The following is an 11591-nucleotide window of genomic DNA, read 5'->3' as shown; positions in this document are numbered from 1 at the left end:
TATGGGTAGCTTTAGGGGCCTATGCTTTCCCATTTCCCTCTTCCTCCTCACTGGAGGCCCTGATAACCCTGCCAACTTTCCCTTTGGTGGCAGGGATGCCTCGAGAGGCGTGCTTTTAGGTCTGTCCAGTTCAGGGGAAAGCTGATGGGGCTCAGGATTGTGGGGTCTCTTTGAAGCATATGGCTAAGATGGATCTTTAAGAAAGTTATGGATTTGGGGGTTTTTAGAGATATCAGCCAGCTGACACCTTTTGGCAGCTATAACAACTCAGAGACTATTCCAAACGAACAAGAAAACCCACAGTAGCTGATCAGTTCCCCTCTCTTCTTGTGCATAAAATCTTTACTGGAGGTTTGAATTTCAGTTCAGGTATAGTTTTTGATCTCAGTTTCTGCTTATTATTATTTTTTAAGATTTTATTTATTTATTTGCGAGAGAGCACACGTGCGTGCAAGAGAGAGATCATGAGCAGGGGGGAGGGGTAGAGGGAGAAGCAGACTCCCCGCTGAGCAGAGAGCCTGATGCAGGACTCGATCCCAGGACCCCGGGATCATGACCTGAGCCCAAGGCAGACACTTAACTGACTGAGCCCCTCAGGCGCCCTCTGCTTCTTCTTTTATCCTATAATTTTAACCTTACTTGTTACTGGAAAATTTTGGATGATGTTACAGTGAACCCTCTTCGTAGATGGCCACTCCTTTCCAGGGTGTCCCAAGAGACTTCTCCAGGATTAGGATCTGCCTCCACTAGCACAATATACACCGGGTCTTTCGGAAAACCCCCCAGGCCTCTGGAGCCCCATTGCAGAGTCTTGGCTTGTTGGTATGCATGGCACCGAATAACGCCTAGAATGACATGTAGCACCCACAAGGGTCTGCATTTGTCAAGGAGCTGGTGTTCCTCCTCAGGGCTCTTAGGAGGCATTGGAACCATATGCTGAGGACATTTATAGGTCCATTATTTTTTATTTTTTTGGGTAGTGACGATAGCCTTGCTATCTAACCCACCCTCCTTAGCTCTCCTTGGCCTTGAGTCTATAAGACCCTTATGCACATTAATAGTCAGTTACAGCCTTTGTAATTAGTGGTCTAATTGTCTCATTAGGCCGTATGGCCTTGATCGTGCTGCTCTGGGGAGATCATTGGATAATCATGGCAGCTGTGAACTTTCAGATGGGGCTACCTCAGGCAACATGCTGCAGAGGCAGTATGCGACAGCCAGCCATGGTGTGACAGACCCCAGCAAGCCTCGTTCCTTTTCCAGATGGTGTCACCCACCTGACTTGGGGGGTCGGTAAGCAGGTCACAGGTAACAAGGGCATTCCCCCTGGTGAATTGCAAGGGCGATCATGCAATCCTGCCGACTCTACTGATCATTTTGTGTTGATCTCAGCCTGTCAGCAAGCAATGTTGTTTGGGACCAGCCCCTGTGGTTGCTATGATTGCAAGACACCCTTCAGCAATAACCATCAAGAAACTTTGAAAAAATAAAGGTTTATTACTCACAGGATCTGGAAACTACACGGCACGCCTGGGCCACACAGTGATGTGGGGGGCATGTGTGGGGGGGAGACGGAGAGAGTATGAGAGAGCACAAACAGGCTGTTCTACTTTTATTGGGGTCGAGGGTTTTGCGGGCTCACTCTTTATTGGTGAATTCAAAATATAAGAGTGGAAATTTAAAGTGTAGGAAGAGAAAAAAACCAAACAAACAAGTGGCCCAAATGATCAGTTACTGAAATCAACCAAGATCTTGAAAACAAAGGGGCCTCTGATGGGGGAGGCAGCCTGGCTCTTTGTCCCGTTCTGTGGCTGGCAATCTCTGATGATCTCTGACGTGGATGCTTCAGCCATCGGAGCTAAGTCAGGCACTTGCTTTGCAGAAAAGAAAAGAACCCCAACTGTCAGGGTTTACGTGATAGTGTCTTACTCCCACTTTTCATGAAATCCACACTCCATTCAGGGCATGAGGCCCTACTCACTTGCTTAGAAATCACCGTGAATTAGAAGACCACCCTCCCCAACCTTTCCCTGTGGGGCCTAAAAACATTAGGGAATTACCCCAAGGAGATGGAACGGAATGTGCAACAGAGTTGTGAAGGCTGTCCTGAGGCCCCGGGGCAGGGGTGGGGGGAGGAGAAGCGTCTTTCAGCCCTAACCTCAGGGAAGAAACACAAGTGTTCATGTATCACCTTCGTCAGAGCCAGGTCTGGACACCTGCGCAGGCAGCAGGATCTGGGGATGGCGCAGCACCACGAGGTGGGAGGCTCGGAGCCAGGACCCATGCTCCATCAGCCCCCTTGGGGATGCAGCTCTGAGAAGGCAGAGCTGGGAGGGCTACCTGGCTCCACCTCTAGGTCTTACCTGGGCCAGGTGCTCCTCAGGAGGGACGAATGACACTTCTTAGTGTCAGGGATTGGGGTGGGTGTTAATGACCCTGTGTGGCTCCCCTGTGTTCGAAAGCTGGGAACATAAGGTGCAGATGGTGGGAAAAGGGTGCCTTCCCATGAGGTACCCCATTCCCAGGCCAATTCCCAGCAGTCCCTGGGGGGGCCAGGGCCAGGGTCGGGGACAAATGATCCTCTGTGCCCTTCCATGGGGCCTGCTGGGCTGGATGCAGAGAAGAGGGAACACTTGTCTGTTTCCTCCTTCAGCCCCACCCACACTTTCCTCTAGAAGAAGGCTGATTTGTGGGGTCCAAGCTTCGCTGCCTGTCCTGGGACCCAGAGATGTGAAGTTCCCCAATTCCCTTCAGTTGGCCTCTGGTGGGGTCGCACCACCATCTCCCCTGAGTATGAGTGAAGACTTACTGCTGTCTCTTAAAGGTCGTGGCCTGTCCCCAACTCCAAAGGTCATGTGGAGGTAGAAGGCCCTGGAAGGGGGACAGGAAGGGGTGCTGCCTCCCTGAAAGCGAGTGCTCTTCCAGAGAACCTAACTGGCTGTTTCCGTGGGGTCCCTCCTCCCTAGGGGAGCACAAAACCCAGAAACAGGACAGGGGGTTGAGATAGGTTTGGCAACTTTCTGACATCACTGGACAATACTGGTTCCATTTCAACCACCAGACTGTGATCAGGTTTGTAAACAATACCCCCTCCAGATCACCTTCTCAGGGTCCAGAGAGATGTCTTCATGGCTATTCCGGCCCTACCCCAGGCCTTCTCCCTGACCGGGCCATCCCCGGGTCCCTGGAGGAGCTCACACGCCCATGCTGCTCTTCTCCTCCTCTTTGGGGCTGGGCTCCTCCTGAATCTTCTTCATCTCCCAGCCCCGGACCCAGGTGTAGGCCGAGGAGCCCCCCAGCACCATCATGTTGCTTGTCCACCAGAGGAAGCTCTTGGTCTCCTCGTAGTAGAGCACCGCCAGCACCGTCTGGGCACAGGCTTTCGCTGTGCCCGACACGTTGTGGGTCAGGGGGCTGGTGAACTTGATCTGTAGACCTGTCACGTAGCCGATGGCGAAGCCGAACAGGCCGCCCAGCGTCATCATACCCCAGAAGTGGGCGCTGCCCAGCTGGGCAAAGTCACGGAGGGCCTGCAGCTCCCCCAGCAGCAGGAGCAGGGGCAGGAAGAGGACACAGGCGTTGACATTATTGTAGAAGGTCAGGCGCCAGATGCTGCCGTCCACTGCCGGGAGCACCTTCTTGGTGTAGATGGCGTTGAGCGAGACACAGAGGCTGGCGAGCACGCCGAAGAGGGTGCCCGTCCAAGACAGGGTACCCTCTGCCCCCTCCTGGTCCACACCAAGCCAGAAGCCTCCTGCAGGGGGGAGAGGGGAGGGGCAAGGGGGATGAGGCCGGGGAGGAAGAAGGACAGAGAATTTTGCCACCCGAGTTCACAGACTGTAATGCAGTCTTCACCCTCCCATCCCTCCCTGCCCTCTCTGCAATAGATAAGTCCAAACGCTCTGTTCCAGGCAAAGCACCAGACAAGGGCTGGGAAGTGGCCCAGGACACGGACGCTTTCTCGGGAGCTTACATTCTAGCAGAGGAGGAAGACATTAAAACGATTCATTTCCCAATTATTTCTTTAATTACAATTGTAATGAGGGCCATAAAACAGTGCAGTGTGCTCTGAGAACCCATAACCTGCAACGGTGCTGGCCTCAGGCATCTGCAAAGTTATGCTGGAAATGAGCTCCAAAGGGCTGAGCGCTTCGTGGCTAAGGTGACTTTGGGCAAGTGACTTAAGATCTCAGAGCCTTGGCTTCCTTGTCTGTAAAATGGGAGCCTATAATGAGCTAGAATCACTTGTGGCCTGAGGTTTTTGGGGACAGTCCACTCTTTCAGACACTCTTGTCTGTGTCACCACCTCCTGCACACAGAGCCTCCATGGCTCCCCACTGCCCACCATCAAGACTCCACTCTTCTGCCTGGCACACTGGGCTTCCCGCACCCTTGCCTGTCTCTGTCCCCCGATTGTCCCAAGTCGTCTCTCTCACCTCCCTGCTGCTCATGCTGGGACGCAGTGTCCTTGTTCCTGTCCTGCACCAGAAACACCCCGCTCCTCCTTTCTGGGAGATTCTACGCATGCTTCAAGGTCAAAGCCAGCCTCTCCAGTGAATAAGTCTTTCTTGATACCCCCGGCCCCCAGACCTCCCCTTGGCCTCTTGCTGCCTGGGCTTCCCTGCAAGACCCCTTGCCTGCCCTAGGCTGTTAGACACCTGTCCTTGGGGACGACGATACCATCTCTTTAGTGAGACCCCACCTGCTGGGGAGGCAGGGGCTGAACCTTACACATGTTGTACCCCGGTAACATGGTGGGAGGGGAAGTATGAAAAGTTTTGATGTCAGAGAGATTCGGGCTCTAATTGGGTTCTGCCATTGAGAGGCTGGGTGGCCTGAGGAAAGCTGGCTAAACTTTTCTGAGCTCCCATTTCTTTCATCTGTAGAGACCTGGGTTACTTTCTTGACCCCCTCACTCCAACCAAACTAATTCCCACCTTGCAACCAGAATGATCTTCCTCAAGCCCAGAGAGATCTGCTTAAGTCCTGTCCTGGCTTAAGGCCCTTCCTTGCCTACTACCCTCAGGAAACCTTCCAGACTCACTTAACTTGGGCAGCCAGCCTCCTGTCTGGAGAGTCCTGCTGTGGCCCAAACAGGAAGAAACACACAGGTACTTTTTTCTGTCTAGAACATTCTCTCCTCACCTCTTCCTTATACCCATCTAGTACTTCCTCCAGAATGCCTGCGTGGATTACCCCATTTCCAACCCTGTCCTCCTCTCCACCCCCACCAGGTTCTCTTCTACGCCCCAATCGCAGTCTCACCCCCACAGCAGAACTCACTGCCAGGCATCACCACGGTGAACAGGCACCCCATCCACCTTTGCCAGATTCGTATCCCCAAAGTTTGGCATGGTCTCCGGCATGTGCCTGGCCATCAGTTAGTGTTTGCTGACTGACTGAGTGACCACAGGCATGGAGGTTGTTCCGGAGCTGGCCTTGAGGGTTGAAGGAGGCAAGGTGCCTGCAACAATGCAGGCACTCACGCGGGGTATTCTCTTCCTTGGCAGATCCTTGGCAAACATTTATCTGTACACCTGCTCCGGGGGTGTGGAGGGTCGGCCAGAGCACCCTCCGTCCTCCTGCTCGTTATTTCCAAGCCCAGAAGGGAAACCCACCATGAGGTTCCGCATCCTAGAGGGGCTCACACCCCGAAGGAGCTCTGAAAGGTACTATAAAAGGAGCAGGGGCCCAGGAATAATCACTGGAGACCCATCTTAAGGGGAAGCCCAGCCAAGAGGGGGCTGGGTTTGGGGCCGGCAGGGAGCACCAGCTGCCTAGGGCCGGCCCAGCCCCATCGGTCCAGCCAGCGAATGCCCTTTCTCAGGAGCTATCACACCATCAGCTACTTTGATTACTTTTAGGACCTGGCCTAGTTTCCCTATGACTTCACCTTTCTGTATGCAAATTCTATCCCCCCTCCAACTCCAGGTTCCCTCTCCTCCCCCTCCCCCCCACCTCCTGCTGGTCTTCAGGGCTCAAGTGAAGATTCCTGGGGCATTTGGCTTATTGAGGCCTGGGACTCTGCATCAGCTCTGGAGGGATGGGGGGGTGGGGGAGGCAGCTGAAAATCTGCCAGGGGTCTCAGCAGCTCCTTCTGCTCTAACCTCAGCCTTCTCCCCTCTCCCATCTTGGGGCTTGACTGAGGAGTCTGAGATCCAGCAATTGCTCGATGAGGGTGACATTTTCTAGGACAGGTGGCAGAGGAGGGGCCCGTCCCCTGCCACCCGTGTGCCTCGCCTGGGACTCTGAGACACCAGCGAAGCATATGTAGGTCAATCAACATGAACTTTAAGGCACGAGGAAAAACAGGTTTGAAGAAAGACCACATTCCTGGATGACAGAGCCCTGGGAGGATTCTGAGGGAAGTGGGTGCTCCCTTACCCAGAGCGCTGCAAAAAACCGTTCTGTGATGATGGAAATGTTCTACCACGTGTGCCGTCCGGTACCGTAGCCCCTGGCCCCATGTGGCTACCGAGCACTTGAAATGTGGCTACAGAATCAGGTTATAACACCTGCAACCGAAGAACTGAATTTTAAATATGTCACTGAATTCAAATGAATTTAAACAGAAATAGACACATGTGGCCAGTGGCTAAGGTACTGGCTAGTGCAGCTACGATCTCGAGGGCACAAGAACAGGGAGAGGGGTTAAAAGCACAGGCCTGGGAGTCTGGCCAGTCTGGGTTTGTACCCCCGCCTGGCTACTTCCTAGCTGTGTGGCCCTGGGCAAGTAACTTAACCTCTCTGAGCTTCAGTTTCCTTGTCTGTCTGGAGTTGGTGACGGTGATGCTACCACTCAGGGGACCTCTGGGGAACAAAGGAGGGACTACGTGTCGATGATCCGCCCAGTGTCCCCATCGATAATTCTTACTTTCTCAGGGTCAAGTGTGGAAAGACAGCTAAGACCTCTCAAAGCTTATTTCTCTCCACTCTCTTAGCCATTCCTATGAGCCTGCAAGGTCGGAGGGTGATGGTATATTTATTACAAGATGTGTTCTCTTCTGGAAATAGCGCTGGATGGGGAGTCAGGGCACTTGAATTCTTGAGAAGCAATACAGTGGTCAAGCATAGGGAGCCAGACTGCTGGAGATCAGATCCCAGCCCTGCCACTTATGAGCTGTGTGATGGTCAACGAATCACTAGATGTCTCTCTACCTTGGTTTTTTTCCTCTGTGAGATGTAGATTATAATCTCATTTTGTTATGAGGGGCCCTGGCTGGGCCCCTAATTTGCTGGGCGACCTCAGGAAGCTTATTCTCTCTGGGCCCCAGGCTCTTCCTCACAGGACTTTGGGCAAGGGAACCGGGACAGGTAAAGTCTCAAGATGCTTGGCAGGCTTGCTCTTTGGCGTTTTGGCCCCCATGCCCCCACGCCCCGTGGCCTCGGCTGGCCACTCACCGATGATGACCCCGCAGGTGAGCAAGGCATAGAAGGAGGTGGTCTGTTTGAGCAGCAAGTAGGAGAGCAGCACGTTGAAGACGGTGGTGAGGGAGCGGCCCACATTGTAGAAGGCCACCCCGACGTACTTCAGGCAGAGGTTGTTGAAGGTGATCATGCCGATGAAGACCACGGACAGGGGCAGGACGCTGCGGGCCACCCGCAGGTCCAAGCGCAGGGAGGGAAAGTCCATGGCACCAGGGCAGAGCGCGGCCAGGGTGCTGAGGCTCTTGCACAGCAGCGTGGTCACCAGGCACTGGTAGAAGGTGACGAAGATGGGGGTGTCGAGCTGTAGGGAGGGGCTGTCCAGCAGGTACTTGTTGAGGAACACCATGGAGATGGAGGTGACCCAGTAGAGTGACACCACCAGTGTGATCTGCAGAGCCCGGAGCAGGAAGGGCTTCTCCTTGCTGGCCTCTGCCTCTCCCGAGGGGTCGGAAGCCCCCATCAGTGCCATGTGCAGGATCCGGGACCGCTTCAGAGGGGCCCTGTTCATGGTAGCAGAGGAACTGGGTCACCCTACAGCCAGAACCGGAGTACAGGGCAGTCTCTCCTGTCTGCCTCCTGCAAGCCGAAGCCCTCAACTGTCACATGGGGGGTGGCCTAGAGGCCTCCCCACCCAGAGGTTCTGTTTTGGGGGAGCCCCACAACCTGCTCCCACTCTGAGGGAGCTCATGAGACAAGACACGGGGAGGAGTGAGGAAGAGGCTAAGGTTAGACGCAAGACCTGTCAGGGGAGAAGGGGTTGGTGCCTGGTAGGGATAGATCTCAGGAAAAAGGGAAGGGAGAGGGAAGGAAGAAGGGGGAGGGGGAGGAAGGCAGGGCGAAGGTGCTGGAGAAGGGCGGAGGACAGCGTGGGGAAGAGAGGGGGAGGCAAGGGAGTCCGCAGAGAGAAAGAGGAGGCATGCAGGAAGCTGAATGGAGGGAGGGCGTGCGGGGGCGTTTGCAAAGAGGGGTGCAGGGAAGGTCAGAGGTTTTCAGGGCGGGGTCCGAAGGACGCTGGAGGAGGCCGAGCCGGCCCAAGCCCGCAGCGCTCTGCCCTCCGGAGCCCCAGCTCCGGTTCAGCCCGGGAACCTCCGGACATCCGAGGCCGCGCTCCCCCGCGAGGCGGGCCCAGGACTCATTTCCTGACACGCCCCCGACCCCTCCTTAAAGGGCCCGCACGCCCGGCGTCACCCTTAAAGCCACAGCCCGATAGAAACAGCCTTCAGAGTCAGGCTGGCGTCTGGACCCCTAACCGCCTCTCCGCTCCTGTGCGCTCCCCGCTCGGGGATGGTGGGGGGCGATCGGCCTCCGCGGAAGGTTCCTATAGGTGCTTGAGCCTCGGCCCCCTTCCTGAAAGCCCTCCCCCCACCCTAGCTCAGTCTTCACCAGAAGCTAACTCTCCCTCCACCGCTCCCCTCACTTGCAGGTCTACCGCCCCCTCCCCCATCCTGGGTACGACCGCACCCCCATCGCCTCGGCAGCACCTCTCATCCCTGGGCATCTAGAGACCCTCTACCAGCCCCAGCTCACTCTCCCTTGTCGCATTCCTTTCCTTTTCCCCACTTTCACTTCCTCCATCGCTCTTCCCAGCCTGAGACCGAGCCCCCCCCCACCCCCCGCCAGTGGCACGCCCTTGAGGAGACTTCAAGTAATCTGCTTGATCCCGCCAGCCCCATTTGAGAACAGCCATATGCTAGCCTTAAGGCAACACACCCCCAGCTCCCTCCGCCTTCTAAAAAACCCCTTCCCCAAGCCGGGCCCAGCCGCTAGCTCTGGCCCCAGGGCTGGCGTTCCCGGGCCTCGATGGCAACCCCGCGCTCACCTCCTCTAATGCACTGGCCGCCCGCCTGCACTGCCGAACGCTGCACCTGCAGCGCCGCACCTGCAGCACCGCGCCTAAGGCCGCGCCCGCTGGGGACGACTTCCTGCTCCCAGCCCCGGGTGTGGGCGCCAAGCCAACCTCGCCCTCCTGCTCCCCACGTGGGGCCCGGAGGCTGCGGCGGGACGACCCGGGCCCCAGCCTGATCTTGGCGCCGGGTTATCCCGCCAGTTGTGGGAGCAAGCCTCCCCCTGTTTCCAAGGCCACCCGAGGCCCAATCCCCCTGCCCGGCCCGCCCGGGATACCCCACTCCAATTACCGCCGCTTGCACGTCCCGGGACCCGGCTTCATCCCTGGCCAGCCGCCTGCCCCGCGCCCCGCCTGAGCTTCCAGAAGCGCGCGCGGGAACCGCTTCCGGCCGCAAGTGAGCGGAGGGGTCTGTGCCCTCTTCCAGGAACCGAGCCTGGGAAGTCCGGCACCAGCCCTGGGCGACAGTCACCAGGCAGCCTGGAGGGCCGACTTCTCCCTGCTTCTTGCCCTGGGACCAACGTGGGGAGCTCACTTCTGAGTTCTCATTGTTGTAAAAAGGAGGGGGCCGGCAGGACTATACCAGGGGGCCCCAACTTCCTTGCTCATGACTCTGGCTGGTGTGGTTGAAAGTAGGGACTACCATCTGCTTGTAGTATTTCAAACACCATTTAATCAGTACCATTTAATTTACAGGTAAGATGTCTTAGATTTGCTTTAAAATACTCAGAATACTTACCAAAGAGAGAGAGAAAAAAAAAGAGGTGGATAGATAGGTAAAACAAGATAGGCAAAATGTTGATATCTTACTTTTGTGTACATTTGAAAATTTCCGTAAGAGGATGACACCTGTGGGGTATATTTAAAGTCTCGCATGCTAACTGCATAAACCCTGGGCCCAGCTTAACACAGCCCTTGGTGGGCTATGCGGAACCAGAGGGGTTACAGGGAAATAAGCACCGGCCAGTAGCCCCAAGGCAGGTGCAAAAGCCCCAGAGTGAGCTCTGCCCCAGGCCTATTCTCTTCCATCATCAGGCATCTGGCCCTTGCTCTCTTGGACCCGGACTACTCCCCCTTCCTCCAGAGACAGAACTTCTGGCTTCCTAGTTATGGGCTGGCCTCCTGGTGGAGATTGCCACCTGGTTACCTTGTCACTTTTGGGATCAAATTACCTTTTGGGGGACGAAGGACTGAAAGGGACTGCTCATCAGAATCCTACTTGGAGAGTCTCATTCCAGGACCAAACTTTGAAGGCTGTGGGTTTCAGTGTGTTAAGAACAATCCATGCCTCTTTGCTCTTCTCTCTTAGGCCTGATGTTTCTCTATGACAAATAATTTAACGACAAACAGGGCAAACTTGTCTGCAAGAGGCCCTGGTTTCCTGGAAGTGCCCTTCTCCTTGGCACATTAACAGAGTTAATTTGTCTGATGATTGTGCTGCCACTTTGAGCCCCTAGGGAAGAGACACATACTGTATATAGGTCAGACGCTCTTCATTGAGAGAGACCAGGGGCAGTCCATGCTGAGTATGTGGGGCATAGCCTTGGCTCTCCACAGGCCAGGGGACCAAAATGTATCCCTATCTCCAATCTCTCCCCTTATATTTTACCTGCAATTCCACCATTAGCTTCAGTCCCCTGTATTAAGGTTGTAATAGGCCAGTAAGGCAAGTTTCCCAGATTCCAATCCTTTTTGTTCCTCATGAGGGAAAGGGGGGAGGGGTGTGTTTCTTGGGGGTCTAAGGCCTCGGGAGGTGTGCACTTTGTACTTTTGATTTGCTTTCGAATTTTTCTTAAGGATTCGTAATTGTCTAAACCATTCATCAAGCGTGAGGTTTTAGGTCTCGTCAAGGGTAATTACCCAGTGTGTGAACTTGGTGCGAGGCAGAACAGAAGGTCATCAACGTGGCAGGTGGAATGCTGTAATAATCCAGGACGGAGGGCCCCTTATGGGTGTAGTTCTATTCTTGCCTTGGCTGGGAGCCACTAATGATGTCAGAAGGCAATCTCTACCAGACAGAGTGACTGGAACCAACCTCCCAGGTGTAGGGGACAATGGATCTGTCCCAGCAAGGCCTGAGAGTTTCTGGGAACACACAGGTGTCAACTATCTCACCCTTGAGTTCAACAAGGACTCCTGAGCCTACTTTGTGTGGTGGACACTACCAGTTGCCTACCAAAATTCTTTCTCCCATTCTTCCAAAATAATTGGATGGTAGCTGGTCACGTGGTTGCCCAGCCAGAGACTACATTTCCCAGCCTCCCTTGTGGGGAGGTGAACAATATGACCTCACGGATGGTAAAAGCAAGTAATACATGCT

General features: G+C 55.0%; 1 protein-coding gene across 2 annotated transcripts; it reads right to left on the bottom strand.

Moving 5' to 3' along the window:
- Window positions 1-1474: 1474 nt before the first annotated feature.
- Window positions 1475-9871, bottom strand: SLC35C1 (solute carrier family 35 member C1). 2 transcript variants are annotated; one of them, XM_040638994.1, is made up of 3 exons: window positions 9248-9871; window positions 7402-7928; window positions 1475-3754 (listed from the first exon to the last, which is right to left on the bottom strand). In XM_040638994.1, the coding sequence occupies exons 2-3, from the start codon at window positions 7895-7897 to the stop codon at window positions 3195-3197; spliced, it is 1056 nt and encodes a 351-aa protein (XP_040494928.1). In that variant the 5' UTR covers window positions 7898-7928; window positions 9248-9871; the 3' UTR covers window positions 1475-3194. The 2 variants fall into 2 exon arrangements, with proteins under 2 accessions (XP_040494928.1, XP_040494927.1); XM_040638993.1 differs by lacking the exon at window positions 9248-9871 and having other exon boundaries at window positions 7402-8648.
- Between the last annotated feature and the right edge of the window lie 1720 nt (window positions 9872-11591).

Source organism: Ursus maritimus, unplaced genomic scaffold (genome assembly GCF_017311325.1).
Source record: "Ursus maritimus isolate PB19 unplaced genomic scaffold, ASM1731132v1 scaffold_23, whole genome shotgun sequence".
In the NCBI taxonomy this organism is placed as follows: Eukaryota; Metazoa; Chordata; class Mammalia; order Carnivora; family Ursidae; genus Ursus; species Ursus maritimus.
This window is presented reverse-complemented; position numbering and strand designations above follow the sequence as displayed.